The following is an 18,407-nucleotide window of genomic DNA, read 5'->3' as shown; positions in this document are numbered from 1 at the left end:
CATGCTATTTTCCAAAACTTTACTTCCAGCTTTAAATCTTCTTTTTAAACTAGAGAAAGATAGGTAACTTCAAGTTCAGTACTTCTGGTTCTGCCAGAGAAATATGGGGCCATCAGCTTAGTGATGCTAGATAGGGAGGATAGTAAGGAAAAACTTTGAAGACAACCGAACACATTATGTAAGTTATCAGACATTTTACCAACAACCAGATTATTGTGTATGAAAAATTACTGTTCAAACGTTGCAAAGTATTTCCTGTAGGGTTTGGGTAAGAATGAAAAGTCAAGTGATAAAGAAGGCTGCATTCATCATTGGATATGCACACTCACTGCTTGTTCTGAGTACACTGTTACCAACTAAAGACAACTATTAAAAACAAATTATCCCTGGCAGAGATTCAGGTCAGGAGCTGTGGGGATTTGAGTCCTGACATCACTTACAAACTGAATAATTCACACTCAGCTCCCACTTCTTCCTCTGAATAATGAGGAGGTTAGACTAGATTGCTTACATCCTTATCAGCTCTGAAACATTAAAAGAATACAAATAAAATCTTGACATGGCCCTAAATATCTCCCCTCTATAGAAATAATTGTGTGAGTATGGCTACTGTTGGGCCCCATCTAGGGTTAGCATATACATTTCCAAACAAAATATACATACATCTGGAAATATACCTTTCTCCTGTCCTTTCTTCAAGAAATAGTTGAGGGATTACCATGCACCAGGAACAGTGAATGACTAAGGTTAAGGGATTTACACAATGAAGCCTTACACCCCTACTTGTAAGTCCTGACTAGTTTTTATAGAATAAAGGATGGAAGCAGGCTTATGGAGAGAACATAGGTAGAAGACAAAAGGTTTCCTCCTCTCTTCTCTCTCTTTCTCCCAGACTAGCTTTTAATAGAAACACTTTTTTCTGATGTCATCTTTAAACCCCCAATGTTGAATAGGATTCATTACATAAAAGATGTTCAAAAAATGTGTATTGAAATTAGAACATCTGGGCAAAAAAAGAGAAAATTGATGGTCCTGAAGAAAGCTAGTGCAGATGGGACCAAAACACCTTTGACTCTGGAGGCTTTTGGAAATGAACTGTATCAGGCAGGCTGGCTCCTAACTTGTCAGAGAGCAAGGAGACAGTATCAAGAAGATCAGTTTCCCAAGAGCAAATCACAATTGATTCCATTTGATCAGACTGTAAACTCTAAAGGTTAGGGTTTCCGTCAGACTTGTTCATTGTCGTATCCCAAGTGCCTAGTAGAGTTTCTGTCACATATCAGTCACTGGGACACATTTGTTAAATAATTTAGGAGTACCTTTAGGATTATGCAGATGATGTGACCTATCCAAATATGCTTATAAACTATGACCTTAAATTACCACTTTAAACTTTAATCATAAACACTGAGGTCTTTCTGGCCCAGAGTCCATATTCTTTTTACTACACCATGTTGCCATTATTTAGCATAGATGGTATGCTAAATCATTCTTATGGTATTCGAAAACTTGTCCCAAAGATATAAATAGCTTGCTACTTCCCAATGGGTATTAGTTGTTTAAATTAACCCATAGCAGACATTCATAAAGAAAATAATGAACATCCCATCAATGGCCTCCTTTTTAGAAAGATTAGCTCCAGCAATTACAAGATGTGTGACCCTAGGTAAAATGTCACTCTTTGAATCTTCTATTTCTCCTTTGTATGATGACTATCTTAAAACTATCTGTTTACTGTGAGAATTAGCACACATAAAATGCTTAGTACGATTCATGGCACTTAGTAGGTATTTATTTAATCCCTTGACTTTTCTCCCTCCTTTCTTTCTCCACTTTGGCTGTAATAGTAGTACCAAGAGGTCACAGAGTATACTGGTTAAGTGCATACACTTTGAAGGCAGAATGTTCAGATTCAAATCTTGGCTTGGCTCCTCAATAGCTGTGTGATCATGAATAAATTACCAAACCTGTGTCTCTCAGGTTCTCATCAATAAATGAGGATAACAGTATCAACCTCATGGATATACAAAACATATTTAGGGTATCCCTAAAAATGTATACACACTTTACCAGCTGAAAGCTCAACTGATGTTTTGTTTCTTTTCAGATGTAACCCACTGGATTAATAATGGTATTCAAAGTGTGTTTTTGGAGACACCCTATAAAGGGTTTAGAAGAGCTGGTATATATTAAGCATCAAGTAAGCACTTACTCTTTTTATTACTTTTGATGACCCATCAAATCTAATTGTTGACCCTTTCCAACTTGGCTGCAACAATCTTATTTTTTGTTTGTTAGTCCTCACTGGAGGATATTTTTCCATTGATTTTTAGAGAGAGTGGAAGTGAGTAAGGGAGGAAGGGAGAGAGAGAGGGAAAAGGGGAGGAGGGAGGGAGGGACAGAGAAAGAGGTGAGAGAGCACATCTTGGTTGCCTCTCATATAACCCCACACACATACACAGGGGATGGAACCTGCAACCCAGGAGGTATGTGCCCTTGACCCTTGACCAGGAATCCAACCCTCAACCCTTCAGTGTGGGTTGAAGCTCTACTCACTGTACAACACTGGCCCGGGCTTGGCTGCAACATTCTTACGCACAGGCTTTAACTTAATAAAACTACCTTTCATCGGAGCATTTATTGAGGACATAGTTTTTTTACTTTCTATTAAAGGAAATTTCTAATCTACTGTGAGGGACTGTAAAGCCTGCATGCTTACTGAACAAAAGTCTTCCTTTTTTTCATTAAATAGGAAATGAAAGCTTTGCACATGAAGTAATTGGATTTCTTTTCTTTTTATTGCCTCACTGGCAATAAAGCTTTAAATGATTGCAAAAAACATTTAGAAATTCCATGACGGAAAAAAATGTTGCAATTTACTACAAGCATGTAATAGAACTTAAAATATGGTTTTCTGCCACAACTTACACATTCTTTATTACCACAATTTACTTTAATAATAGATAAGTATTAAAAAGCTATTATAACTTCAACTGGTTCCTTTTTCTTTTAGGGTTGAGGGCATTTTAGTATACAGTTATTTAACTAACAAGTAAGGTTACTATCATCTTGTTATTGCTTTCTGTAAAACAATAATTCTTACTTTAGCTACTCAATTCTTTCTTTTTTAAACTAGGTAAAACAGTGAGAAAAAAGCAAACTGTCTTGGCTGAAAGAACTTGCATGTTGTAGTCACAACTGTTTCAAGCTATTTAAATTATTTACTCACTTAAAGATAACCTCAATTGCCAGGATATTTTGTATACTAAATTAGCACCAATTAATAAAAATCTTAGTTTCTATACCCACCAGATTCTTTTTTAATGACAATACCAGGTTTTTTGAAAATGCAAAACGTCTGTTAACTATCATACAATCTGAAGAGAATATAAATTGGTAAAATGACTATGAAAAACTCTTAGGCAAACAAACTAAAGCTGGACATATATATTTCCTAAGCCGCAGCATTTATACCTTTAGGTATACACCCAATAAGCTATGTGAATATGCTTCTTAAAAGGCATGTACAAGGATGTTCATAGTAGCCTTATTCATCAAAGTCCTAAACCAAAAACTACTTGGGTCAACCAACTGTAGAATGGAAAAATCAAATATGCCACAGGTAAACAGGTACTTAATAAGAAAAGAACACACAAAAAACATGATTGAATCTCACAGACACAATGATTAGCAGAAGAAACCAGACAGGAGGGGGGGAGAGCAGAAATGAGAGACATCTGTGATATTGTCAACAATAAAATAAATTATTTTCAAACATAAAAAAACAGACACGGAAATAGTAGGTGCTGTATGACTTCATTTACATAAAATTAAAAGCAGATAAAATGTATCTATATTGACAGAAATTTAAATAGTGATTAACTTTGGGAGAGGGCTGAATAGGAAGAACAAGAAAATGAGAGGTGCTAACAATGCTTTGAATATTAATCTGTGCATATATTTGTAAAAATTCACTGGGGTATAAACTCAAGATCTATACATTATACTTCAATAAAAAGGTTAAGAAATTTAAAAAACTAATTTAACTTCTAAAATAAAATCTCTATGAAGTTACAAAATGTCACTTTCAGATAGATATAAACTCACTATATAATTACAAATTTTTAAAATTCCCTTAATTATTCTTTAAAAAATAGGACATCTTGAGCCCTGGCTGGGTATAGCTCAGTTGGTTAGACCATCATATCGATATGCCAAGATTGTGGGTTCCATCCCCAGTCAGGGCACATACGAGAATCCACCAATGAATGCATAAATAATAGAACAACACTTCTTTCCCTTTCACTCTCTCCCTCCCCTCCTCAAATCAACAAATAAAAATTTTTCAAGAATAAAAAATAGAACATCTTGAAAACAGGACATCCCAACACCAATTTCAAGTGCGACCTAGAGTGACATTATGTAACATTGGTTTTACTGAGAAAAAGGATAGAGAAGTCAAACTTTACACTCTATTAGGACTAAACCCAGCAGCTATTTATTGATTACTCCCTTGAATTACAGTTAGTGGTTGTATTGATTAGCTCACTTATATGTGGTAGGTTAGCCTACTTAAAGAAGAGAGTCTTGGATTTAAGCATTCTTCTACTGTGGTGAAAAGCTAGCTTCTAAATATCTATATATATAAAACCCTAATATGCAAATAGACTGAATGGCGAAACAACTGAACAACCTGTTGCTATGACATGCACTGACCATCAGGGGGCGCACGCAGAATATGGCGGGCATCAGCAGCAGGTGGCAGAGCACGTAACATGGTGGGCATCGCTGTGGCGGGACAGTAGAGCAGGTGAGCGGGGGCGCCAGACCAAGGTGAGGCGCCAGTTGCTATCATCAGGGCGAGTCTCTGGTGGTTACTGAAAATATTTTGCTCCCACACGCTGTGGTCCCACCCGGCACTCACACCTGCTGCTGGCACCAGCCCCACTCGCACCTGCTGCCAGGCTCGATCGCTTGGCGCTGTCAGGAGGTGCAAGTGGCAGCTGCCAGTCCCAATCGCCCAAGGGCTTCTCCACCTACCCCTGGCTCCTGAGGGGCCGTCAGGACATCAGCCGCCACTCACACCCACTAATGGCGCTGGCCCCGCTCACATCTGCTGCTGGTGCCGGCCCCAATCACTCCACGCTGTCAGCAGGTGCAAGCGGGGCCGGCGCTGGTAGCGCATAGGAGCGGCATCGGTGGGAGCCAGGCTGCCGGCAAACCTGGGACCAGGGGCTGCAGCGGGAGGGGCAGGGCGGGGGCGCGGAGGATGGGCCAAGACCTGCGCCTGTGCCCACCGCAGCCTTGTGGTCCACAGTTCCTTTCAAGGTGCACAATTCATGCACTGAGCCCCTAGTCCAGTGGTTCTCAAACTTCCTAATGCTGCGACCCTTTAATACAGTTCCTCATGTTGTGGTTACCCCCAACCATAAAACTATTTTCGTTGCTACTTCATAACTGTAATTTTGCTACTGTTATGAATCTCAACCCACAGGTTGAGAACGGCTCCCTAGTCCTATACCAGTGATGGCGAACCTTTTGAGTTCGGCGTGTCAGCATTCTGAAAAACCCTAACTTAACTCTGGTGCCGTGTCACATATAGAAATTTTTTGATCTTTGCAACCATAGTAAAACAAAGATTTATATTTTTGATATTTATTTTATATATTTTAATGCCATTAAACAAAGAAAAATCAACCAAAAAAATGAGTTTGCATGTCACCTCTGACACACATGTCATAGGTTCGCCATCACTGTCCTATACAATAAAGAAGAAATATGCTAATTGGTCCTAACGGTGTCCGAGTCACAACCAAAGGTGCACGCGCACAGGAGCCGGGGGGGCGGGGACGGGGGCTTTGCGCCACCAGGACATGAGGCTGCCGCTGGGGGTGGCCCACCAGCAGAAGCCCGCACAGGCCATGGCACTGCCTAGCCTGGAGGGGGAGGCGTGAGGACAGGCCACAGTATCCCCCCCACCCCCTCACAGAAGTGCACACAGACCCGTGGCACCGCCTGGCCCAGAGGGGGGCATCAGGTTGGGAGGCAGCGGCCCCCCCACAACTGCCGGGCCCAGAAGCAGGAGTCAGGACAGGGGTGGGGTCTCAGTGGAGAGCTCCCGGCATTCCTGCGCTGGTGTCTGAAGGCGTGACGAGGAAGGGAGAGCACATAGGCAGTTAGGGGGTTTAGGCCAGGAGGGGAGAGCAGACAGGCAGTTAGGAGGATCAGGCCAGGACCGGGACCAGGCAGCCGAACGCAGAGAGAAGTATGGCATCCCTGAGCCACCAGAGCCTAAGAGGAGGAAGTATGGTGGCATGTCTGCCGCCTCCATAGACTTTAAGCAGCCCACAAGGGATGGTCTGGGCAGTGACAACATCGGCATTCACATGCTCCAGGCCATGGGCTGGAAAGAGGGCAGTGGCCTGGGTCGTAAGAAGCAGGGCATTGTGAAACCCATTGAGGCCCAGACACGGGTGCGGGGCTCCGGTTTGGGTGCCCGAGGCAGCTCCTATGGGGTCACCTCTGAGTCATATAAGGAAGCACTGCACAAGACAATGGTGACCCGCTTTAACGAGGCTCAGTGAGGACCTGTGAGAGCTACTTCAACATCTGCTCCTACCAGCCCGGACGGGAAGAATGAAATGTCTGCTGTTCTGAGCAGGGCTCTGCACCTGTCCACCAGCTCACTCCCCAGCCAGACAGGCCCTGACCACGTCAGACTTTGAGTTGGTGACTTGTTGGAAAACTGGGCTAGGATCAAGTTCTTTTTGTAATAAATGCTGAAAAGTCCACACACACACACACACAAAAGCAGAGCAGTTAGGGGGATCAGGCCAGGAGGGGAGAGCAGTTAGGGCCATCAGGCCAGCAGGGGAGCAGTTAGGAGTAGCAGGCAGGCAGGCAGGTAGGCAGGTGAGTGTTTAGGAGCCAGTGGTTCTGGATTGCAAGAGGGATCCCAAATTGGAGAGGGTGCAGGCCAGGCTGAGGGACCCACAACCCCATGCACAAATTTCGTGCACTGGGTCACTAGTCTATGCTAATAAAAGACAAACATGCAAATTGACCGTACCTTCGCTACACCTTAAGCCATGCCCACCAGCCAATCAGAGCGACTATATGCAAATTAACCCAACCAAGATGGCAGCTGGCAGCCATGGAGCTGGAGCAAGCAGGAAGCTTGGCTGCCCCACTGATGGAGGAAGCCAAGCTTTCCGCCTGCCGCAGCCAGCTCTGAGCTCCACTCAAAGCAACAAAGTTTCAATTATAGAAGATAAATAAACCCCAGATAATCGTTTCAGCAGGCCATGGCCACGGAGCTGGAGCCTTGGGTTGCCCTGGGCGATGGAGGAAGCCAAGCTTCCCTCCTGCCTGTCCTGGCTGGCTCTGAGCTCCACTCCAGGCTACAAAGTTTCAATTATAGAAGGTAAATAAATCCCAGAATAAAAAAAAAAGAAAAAAAAGGAGAGGCTGGGAGCTTCCGTCACCAGGGGGGCTTGGCCAGCCTGAAAACAGCCCTCAGCCCCTCACCCAGACTGGCCAGGCACCCCAGTGGGGACACCCCACCCTAAAGGGGGTTTGGCCAGCCTGCAAACAGCCATCAGCCCCTCACCCAGGCTGGCCAGGCACCCCAGTGGGGACCCCCACCCTGAAGGGGGTGTGACCAGCTGCAAACACCCATCAGCCCCTCACCCAGGCTGGCCAGGCAACCCAGTGGGGACCCCCACCCTGAAGGGGGTGTGACCAGTCTGCAAACACCCATCAGCCCCTCACCCAGGCTGGCCAGGCACCCTAGTGGGACCCCCATCCTGATCCGGGACACCCTTCAGGGCAAACCAGCCAGCCCCCACCCATGCACCAGGCCTCTATCCTATATAATAAAAGGGTAATATGCAAATTGACCCTAACAGCAGAACGACTGGGAATGACTGGTCACTATGACACACACTAACCACCAGGGGGCAGACACTCAATACAGGAGCTACCCCCTGGTGGGCAGTGTGCTCCCACAGGGGGAGCTCTGCTCAGCCACAAGTTTAAATAACATATTAAAAAACAATTTTTGAAATAGCATGACTACAAGAAAAAAGATTATAACCCAGATAAGTAGAACATTAAGCTAAAAGGTAGCCAAAATATATGCCATAATTCATGTACTTAATAACATAACAATAGAATGTTCAGAAGAAAATATCTACTCAGTTTTCCTGGAAATTATATAGATTTGGGAAAGAATTAACTAAAACAAAATGTGAAAACAGGTAATGGCCAGACTATGAAGGGCTTAGCCACTTCTACTTTATTATAAGCAATTAGACTTACTAGTATCTTTTCATTTTTCCCAGTGTTCAGGCCCTGCTAAATTTTGATGAATTTGGGATCCTATTTTTGCCTCTAGTTTTTCTGGCACTGCAATATTTTCAAATAAATGCAATAATCTAGACAAATAATTTTAAGTACCACAAAAGTGATACTCCAGAAGATGATAAAGTTTATGGCTATGGGGCCAATGCTTTCTCTATAGCTCAAGTCTATGATTCTAATCAAATTTTTCATCTAACACACTGTTCTATTTTGCCTCCAAATGCAGGTGGTTCTAATCAAGTAGGAATTAGATGAAAAGAATTGTGATTTTACAAGATAAATTTTACTTTAGATAATTTCTAATAAGGAAATGACTGATGTCAGTTTTAACTGATGTTATATTTTACCTCCCACTTAATGGCATTATCACAAATTTTTTTCCATATACATAACTATATCATTTCCTTTCAGTGTCTGAGTAAAACTGCTGAGAAAGGTTTTGTGTCCACACCAAGAGAAGCCTTTCTCTCATTGGTGCTCTCCAGTGAGTCATGCAGCAGACATGATTCTGTTCTTCTATAAAGACCCAGTTTCATGGATGTAGAATTTAAATCAGCGATTCTGGAATGAGGGCTAATTAACTGAATAAACTGTAATTATACACAACATGATTGACCCTTACAAGAAAAAAAAAAGGTTGACTAATAAAAGCAAAACACAAGAATATCTATGGCATTATTCCATTCATATATTCAAAAAATAAAGAAAAACAAATCACAGCCGAAACCGGTTTGGCTCGGTGGATAGAGCGTCAGTCTGCGGACTGAAAGGTCCCAGGTTCGATTCCAGTCAAGGGCATGTACCTGGGTTGTGGGCACATCCCCAGTAGGGGATATGCAGGAGGCAGCTGATCAATGTTTCTCTCTCTCATCAATGTTTCTAACTCTCTACCTCTCTCCCTTCCTTTCTGTAAAAAATCAATAAAATATATTTAAAAAAACAAAAAAAAAATCACATTACTTAGAAACACATGCAGAGAAGGTGAAACTACTTCTACAATGCAAGGAAATGATTATCTCTGGGGAGAAGGGAAGTGATTTTTTTTATTAAAAAGAGTTATGGGAGACAGCTTCTGGGGTGCTGGCCATGTTCTATTTCCTAATTTAGGCAGTAGATAAATGGGTGGTCACTTATTATATATAAGTTGTACATATACAACTGTACGTAAAAGTTGCACACATGGCATAGCTCCTGGTATAAGCAGATGATCAATAAAGCCAACTATTATTTATGATGATATTATTCTGGCTACTACTGCTACTACAGGGTAGGACAAAAGTAGGTTTACAGTTGTTCATATGCAAAATAATACAATAATTAAAAAATACAAGAATAAACTTTCATGTACTCACAACTGTAAAACTATTTTTGCCCACCCTGTATTTTTACTGATATTACTACTAATTTCTCCTGTGTAGATTATATACACCCTCTGAAAAAAATCAGCTCAGAACATACAGAAAAAATTCCTATATGTGAAGTAAAGCTTCTTTATTTGTGCTATTTTTCTTTCAATTTCCCCTGTTATAATTTTAAATCTTTCTTTTTATACACTGTGCAGTATCTTGGCCACAAAACTTTGATAGAAACTAAAGTTTTTCCCTCTGTGTGAGTATTCTCTCACAGGCTCCTACCATGAGCAGCAGCAGGAGTACTTGAAGGAAATAGCAGAATTTTGAGGAAGGGAGAAAATGTATTTAGTTGGGATGTTTAGAGGACTGCATGGAAACAACGGAATGAGTAAGCTTTAGGTAGGAGGTGGGGAAAGGAAAGGACATTTTTGGAAAAGCAATTTAAAGCAGGAAAGTTTGTTTAGGTAACAATGGACAAGTCTGACTATATGAACAATGGAGGGAGACTGCTAGGAAGACAGGTGAAGAATCAGATGATGGATGGAACTGACTGCTACATGAAGAATTGAGGAGTCTTTGGATGCTTAGTACATCTTAACTTGCTGAAAGCTTGTTTATAACTCTTTGAATGCAGAGACTCTACCAAATGACAGAGAAAGAACGAGTACATATTCACACTGTACACTTTGTAGTATGTAAATGATACCCTGATAAAGTCAATTTTTAAAATTTCAACAGGAAAATCAAGAATGCTCCCTTTACTGACAATCCCCCTACCATGTTTCCATGGTTCTATGGTGAAATGCATTCAAAGCCAAGCAGCCATAATTATTTATAAAAAATCTAATGTTCTCTCTACTTCTAGTTTGTCTAATCACATCTATCCTGCAGATCACTGCCAAATAATCTTCCAAAAGAATCCTTGTGAATTAGCTGTATCATCTGCTTTAGGCAAGTAAAAATGCTTCCCACAGCCTTTCCTCCAATAAAGAATTAACCCGCCTTTAAGATCTTCTACAATTTGAGCTCAATCTACTGTTTTGGTCTATTTTTTCACTATTTTCTATCATAGATATATATCTTCAAACTCCTCTAGTCCTCTTTTCCTAAGCATAGTTACTTTGTATGTTTCCAGTTTCCATGCCTATCCTTCAAGGTGTTCAGTCCAAATGATATATTCCTTTGCACCTTATCTACCTACACTTCAAAATCTAGTTCAAATGCTAACCTTAAGCATGGAGTCTTTTCTGAAGGCCCTTTCAGGTATATTTGGGTCTTTTTCATTCTTCAAACTTTACTGAAGTCTGTGCATATACCAGTAAGCTAAAATGCCATTCTTTATGTCATTAATAAGGGAATACTTGTCTTTGAGGAACTCACATTATCTATACCCACACATATATAACTGACTACAAATCATATAGAACAAGCTATCAATAGGACATATTTAGCACATAGTAATCGCTCAACAAATACTTGTTCAAAGAACTATTATTTGCATATTATGAATATCCCCAAACTCATCTATATATATAAAAGCCTAAGCAACCGTTACCACCAGATGACCGGATGACCAGCTGGTAGCTATGATGCGCACTGACCAACAGGGGGCAGACGCTCAACGCAGGAGCTGCCCCTGGTGGAAAGGACGTTCCCACAGCCAACCTCCCGCAGCTGGCAAACTCCCTGCAGTCCCTCCCCATGGCCAGCTGGCTGGCTGGCCCTGATCGGCCGCTACTGGGACTGGGCGAGACGGCCCAGTAAGCCCCAATCACCGGCAGGCCAAGGGATCCCACCCATGCACGAATTTGTGCACCGGGCCTCTAGTTCACATATAAGTATGCAAATAAGATGGTAGTCTTTATAGATTTTTTTAAAAAAGGAAATTTTACCTTTTCAGTTGTAAGAGGTTTTGCAGGCTTTTCTGGTTCCTTTTCTCTCTTTTTCTCTTCTTTTTTTTTTTCCTTTTCTTTCTAAAACACAGCCCAAAGTTTTGCTAAGTTTACTTTTTAAAAATTGTCAGCTCTTAACACATTTTATTAGTTTGAGTTGTCATTTGAGAAAGGTACAAATTTTCAATGATGACAATATCTGGTGATACTGAAATATAAAAGTAAAGAGCAAATTCATATTCTCAATGAGGTTATATATTGATGAATAAAAAACATCTTTTCTTGGCCCTCAGATTTAGATCAGTTGGTTAGAGTGTCATCCCGATACTGCAAGGTTGCAGGTCCAATCTGCGGTCAGGATACATAGAAGAAGCAACCAATGAATTCATAAATTAGTGGAACAATAAATCAATGTCCCTCTCTCTCTCATATCAATAAAAAAAATATTTTTTAACAATATAATTTCTTGCCCAGCTGGTATTGCTCAGTAGTTGAGCACTGACCTATGAACCAGGAGGTCAAAGTTCAATTCTGGTCAGATAGAGGGTATGCAGGAGGCAGCCAATCAATGATTCTCTCTCATATTGTTTCTATCTCTACCTCTCCCTTCCTCTCTGAAATCAATAAAAATATATATTTCTTAAAAATATATCTTTTCTTAAAAAAACTAAAATGGAGGTGAGACTTGATATTTTAGAATTTGTGTAATTAAACAAATGAAACCTCTATTCAATAAAGTCTCACTGCATCTTTACATAAGCTTCCTAATAGCACCATAAAGTTCAAAATTGAATAAGAAAAAATAAACTAACTGATGAATACAATTCCTATCTCACAGATAAAGGCAGATTATAACATGTAAATATAAAGGGGAAAGGTACAGTACAATCACTTTTTAAGATGTCACAAAATATTTTCAGTCTATCACTACAGTATTGTGATTTTTAAAATGGCAAACACAATTATTTTCTCGTGGAAAATAAAAGGTAAATATAGATACAGTATTTTGGGACCAGAGCCAGCTTACTAGTTAGTGTATTCCAACAGTCAAGGTAAACTGTAATGGTATCATGATGTTCACAATTTGCAATTTCAAGAAGGATGAAACAGGATATAATATTAAAAACTTAAGGACTACAAACATGCCAAAAAGAGGAAAATGAAATAAAAATTAACATGGATAAATGTTGAGAAGATCATGTTAAGTGAAAGAAATAAAGCTAAAAACCATATGCTTTCACTCATATGTGGGATATAAAACTGAAAGCAACAAATAAACAAGAAAAACAAAAACTCATAGACACAGACAACAGTATGGTGGTTACCAAAGGGAAGGGAGGTGGGGGAGTAAAAAGGATATATTATGGGGGTCAAATATATGAAAATGGTAGATTTGACTTTGGGAGGTGGACACGCTACAATATACAGATGATGTATCATAAAATTGTACACTTCAAATCTATGTAATCTTATTAACCAATACATTTAATTCAAAAAAAATCCTAAAAAAAAATAAAGATTAAACAAAGAGTATTATTCATACGCATTACAGAGGAGAGAGATGTGTAGAAACCTAGAATTGAATGACTACTGCAACTGGGTACTGATCTAACCTTAGTTTCCTAGTAGTAAACAATAAAATATAAACTGATGAACCCAGGTAAAGCAGAATAATAATCACACAAAAGTTAGTCTAAATACCTAAAGGTTGAGTTTGCACTTGTGCCTTTAAAATGGTGTTTGACACAACCGCTTTCAACAAAAGAATTTTTGCTATTTGTAAATCAGAAAAGGTAATACTGGCAATTACTAGGCTATAACATAAGAGAGATAATAAAAGTTCCCATGGGCCAGTTAATATAATAAGCACCTTATTTTCTAATTTAATTTTTATAATAACTGTCTGGAAAAAAACTCATTATTGCTGTTTTACAAACAAAGAAACAAAATCTTAGGAAAGTAAGGCACAAAGCAACACAGCTAATCAATGGTAGGGTCATGGGACAACAGAGACCAAACTCTCAAGTCTCACTACTCAGTGTCATCCAGTGGAGCATTGTTCTTTGGTATCATTCTTCCTTACAACAGCCAACACTTACTGATCCCTTATCATATGCTAAACACTACTTTGACTCACTTAATCCTAACTTTATGAGGTAAATAACAGTATCCCTGCTTTCTAAGTGTAAAATAAATGAGATGTGCAAAAATTCTTTATCTATATATATAAAAGCCTAAGTGACCATTCAACTGTTTGACTGGTAGCTATGACACACACTGACCACCAGGGGGCAGATGCTCAATGCACAGACATGGAAACATGGAACAGACTAATGAATCACAGAGGGAAAAGGAGAAGGGGGAGGGCAGGAAGAGATTAACCAAAGATCTTATATGCATACTACAGGCCCGGTGCACAGATTTGTGCACCAGGGGGGTCCCTCAGCCTGGCCTGTGGGGATCGGGCCAAAACCAGCAATCCAACATCCCCCAAGGGGTCCTGGATTGCCAGAGGGCGCAGGCCAGGCTGAGGGACCCCACCAGTGCACAAATCTGTGCACCGGGCCTCTAGTATATTATAGAATGCTTTTCCTTCCTTCCCTCCCTTCCAGTTGGCTCATTCCTCTGAACTGAAAGACCTGTATATCCAACCACCTACTTAGACACCTGGATGTTCCACAGTCATCTCATAGTCAACAGATACAACTTTTAATTCATCTCCCTTTTCTCTTCTCAAACCTGTTCCTCCTCCTCAGCTTCTATCCTTTTCTCACTCAATATCATCATCATCTACTAAAATGCTCAAGACAGAAACTGGTTGGGGGTTAATGGGGGGGGGGGGTGAGGACACATTTGTAATACCTTAACTAATACGAAAAAAAAAAAAGACAGAAACTGGGAGTCATCAAATCTTCCCAAAGTACCTCCATATTCCATCGATTACTAATTCCCACAGATTCTATCTTCTCAAGATCTCTTAAAACTATAATTTCCTTTTCATTCCCTCAGCCTCCATTTTAGCACATGCTCCCATCATTTTATTCATGGGTTATAACAGGTTCTCAGCCTTTTCCACACCCATCAACACAAAATTTACTCTCCACAGAAACAGTGGAGCTGTGTTATGACATAAAAATCAGATCCGGTTACCCCTTTTATCCTTAGAACTTATTAAAGTGCCAGAACCTTCGGAATGAACATCAATTACCTTCAGCAGGCTCACAAGAAGACTCCTCTCTGACTTCTGTCCCTATCCTATGCATGTTCCAGCCATGTCATTTTATTTGCAAATCCCCAAACATTCCACTTTGCTGACAGATTTTTCCCCCACAAGATGCTTTCTCTACTTGGAATGTACTCTCATCCTTGTAGCTAATGTTTATTAAGAGTTTAAGATGCATCAAAAGTATGACTCCTGTATTAACTGCAGCACAATGAATGCATGTCAATCACAGCACACATTATATTGTATTAGAAACCTGTAAAGTTACCTAGCTATCTATTTTTCACCATTAGACTATAAGCTCCTTGAGGTCAGGGGCCATATCTTATTTGCCTGTGTATCCTCCAGGTCTAGTGAACCACTTATCAAGGTGTAGACACAGAAAAAGTGTTAGTTCAAACAATGTCTCAAATGAATTCATGATAACAAATGAAAAAAGTAGAGTAAAATTTTTTTAAACCTCAAATATGTGTAGGGATGGATTTAAAAATCCATAACGGGGTAGCATCATGTACCCTTAACCACTGCTACCCCAAACACAGTCTAAAAATTATCATTGATTATTGTAAACTCATGATTCTATACTACATACATGACTGTTACTAATGCTTAAAAAAAAACATTAACTGTCTTCAAGTGATTATAACAACAGAATCATAGAAACAAAACATTTTAATCAGATTTTACTAATATATCAAAGATTTCAACAGCAACTATTAAAAACGTTAAGTATAAGGCAGTAATGGAAACAAAAGAAGGTTAATTCCTTCTTAAATATTGAGATATACCTATGGTACAAATAAATCAGTGATTTTTTAATTAAATATAGATTAAAGCCCTTTCATCCTACCTGTGGCATAGGAAAATATTCTAGAAATAGTTATATTTAACATATTTAATACTGAAAACCATACAAAATTTAAACAACTATTACAGCACTCCAAATTATGTATGGCATAATGAGGAAGGAAGTTCATTTACCACTGAACACTACATAATGTACCTGGCTAAAATACTAGCATACCTCCAATTTGCTTTTCTCAACAGCAGCTTGTAGAGAAGGAGAGGCTACCAAAGGCTGAAGGGGAGCATCAGAGGAAGAAATCTGTGGAATCAGATGAAAAGTCAGGAGAGAAAAAACAAAAAGAAGGTAATCAGAACTGATAGGTACAGGAAAGAAACAAACAAAAAAACCCATGTATTTCTAAGATACAGAAGTACTTAGGAGTATGTTAACAAAGGAAAATAATGCATCAAGAAGAATGTATTGCTTTTTTTTTAATTTCCACATAAAATTTCTTAAAATATTTATTATAGGATAGTGCATGATTAAAAATGTATTTCACTAGGATATAAAATTTATTAAAACCAGGTCATACTGAAAGTATTTAAAAAATAATTAAGCTTTGCCTGGGATTCAATTTTAGTCAATATTTACTATTGAAATACTAATGTATGAAGACATATTGTTCCAAGTAGCAAGAAGGTAGAAATGAGTTTGTGTGTTTTTTAACTTAGAGTAGTAACTGTTTTAAGAATGGAAAATAAAACAGATCTGAAGTAGGGGAAATTAAAGTTTTAATCTACTGTTTAAGAAAACAGGAGAAAAAAAAAAGGCCAGGATATGGAAAAAAGTGGATTAATGCAATATAACAGCAAAGCAGCAGATAGACTTATAAAGCAATTTATACACTTCCTTCTTTAAGATCACACACAAACACTATTTCCAAAGCTGTACTTGCTGAATTACCCCAGAGCCTTATGAGACAGTTATATATGCAGCAGAGACAATTTATACATGAAAAAAGGATTTCATCTAAAAGCTTTCTCACACATGTTCCTACTGAATTTCTATATATATGTAGTTGATCACTTTAATGGAAACATTATCTTCCTGCTCTCTTAACTGCAAAAATATAACTGAAATATATTTACAACATGTGTAGATCTTTGGAGCCATAAAACTGACATCTCTCTATTACCCAATCACATCAATAGTGCCTATGAGGAATTTAAAAATTAAAGGTACTACTATAGAAAGGTTATTATGTAATGTCAAAATAACATTATGAGATGACAAATCCTCATTCAATCTGCTTAAGTTAGTTATAGCTGCAATTCCTGAATCACAATCCGAATTCATAAACCTCAGGGTTATTTTTTCCTTACACATTGTTGTAATTGTGCAAACCAGACATTTAGTGACTACTAATGGAAATTACACATAGAAGAAAATGTTTAAGAAATCAAACAGCATCTTAAAAGATGGCTTCAAAGCTGGTTTTCCCACTGGAAATTTATTTGCAAAAAATATTTAATCACTACTTTATGCAGAAAACAAGAGATTAAAAAAGCACATAAAAACACTTAAGATGATAACCTATCATAAAGACCTTTTTGACCATGCCTTGGCTGGAATAGCTCATCGGTTATAGGGTCGGACGCACACTGAAGGGTCTGAGGTTCAATTTCTAGTCAAGGATTGCAGGTACAATCCCCATCCCCGTCAGGGCACATGCAGAAGACAACCAATCAATGTGCTTTCTCACACTGATGCCTTTCTCTCTCTCTCTACCTCTCTCCCACCACCCTTCCACTCTCTCTAAAGTAAAAGTCAATGGACAAAATGTCCTCAGGTGAGGATTGACAACCAAAAAAAGACCTTTTTGCCCAAATTCATGTAAAGCTGGATATAAAAATATATGAGGGCCCTAGCCGGTTGCTCAGTGGTTAGAGCATTGAACTGCAGACCGAAGAGTCGTGGATTCAATTCTGGTCAAGGACACAGGTGACAAAAATATCCTATATAATAAAGCGGTAATATGCAAATTGACCATCACATCCTCACACAAGATGACCACCCCCATGTGGGCACAAGATGGCTGGCAGGGGAGGGCAGTTGTGGGCAATCAGGCCAGCAGGGGAGGGCAGTTAGGGGCGACCAGGCATGCAGGGGAGGGCAGTTGGAGGCAACTAGGCTGGCAGGGGAGGGCAGTTCGGGGCAACCGGGATGGCAGGGGAGGGCAGTTGGGGGCAACCGGGCCTGCAGGGGAGGGCAGTTGGGGGCGACCAGGCCTGCAGGGGAGGGCAGTTGGGGGCAACCGGGCCAGCAGGGGAGGGCAGTTCGGGGCAACCGGGATGGCAGGGGAGGGCAGTTGGGGGCAACCGGGCCTGCAGGGGAGGGCAGTTGGGGGCGACCGGGCTGGCAAGGGAGGGCAGTTTGGGGCAACCGTGCCAGCAGGGGAGGGCAGCTGGAGGCGATCGGGCCAGTAGGGGAAGGCAGTTGGGGGCAATCGGGCCAGCAGGAGAGGAGTTAGGCATCGATCAGGCTGGCAGGGGAATGGTTAGGGGGTGATCAGGCTGGCAGGCAGAAGTGATTAGGGGCAATCAGGCAGGCAGGCAGGCAAGCGGTTGGAGGCCAGCAGTCTCGGACTGTGAGAGGTATGTCCGACTGCCAGTACAGGGTATTTTTGTCACCTGTGTCCTTGACCAGAATTGAATCCACAGCTCTTCGGTCTACAGTCCGATGCTCTAACCACTGAGCAACCAGGTAGGGCCCTATCTACAGGCAGTCAGACA

The 18,407-nt window shown here is 40.4% G+C and overlaps 1 protein-coding gene across 1 annotated transcript in view; it reads right to left on the bottom strand.

Annotated features, from left to right (window-relative positions):
* Positions 1 to 18,407, bottom strand: part of SMAP1 (small ArfGAP 1) — a 142,386-nt gene that overhangs the window by 22,537 nt on the left and 101,442 nt on the right. Inside the window, 2 exon segments of the mRNA XM_023754308.1 lie at positions 11,606 to 11,686; positions 15,853 to 15,933. Coding sequence (XP_023610076.1) covers positions 11,606 to 11,686; positions 15,853 to 15,933 — 162 coding nt within the window.

Source organism: Myotis lucifugus, unplaced genomic scaffold (genome assembly GCF_000147115.1).
Source record: "Myotis lucifugus unplaced genomic scaffold, Myoluc2.0 scaffold_59, whole genome shotgun sequence".
NCBI classification, from domain to species: domain Eukaryota; kingdom Metazoa; phylum Chordata; class Mammalia; order Chiroptera; family Vespertilionidae; genus Myotis; species Myotis lucifugus.
Note: the sequence above shows the minus strand (reverse complement) of the source record. Positions and strands in the feature narration are given on the sequence as shown.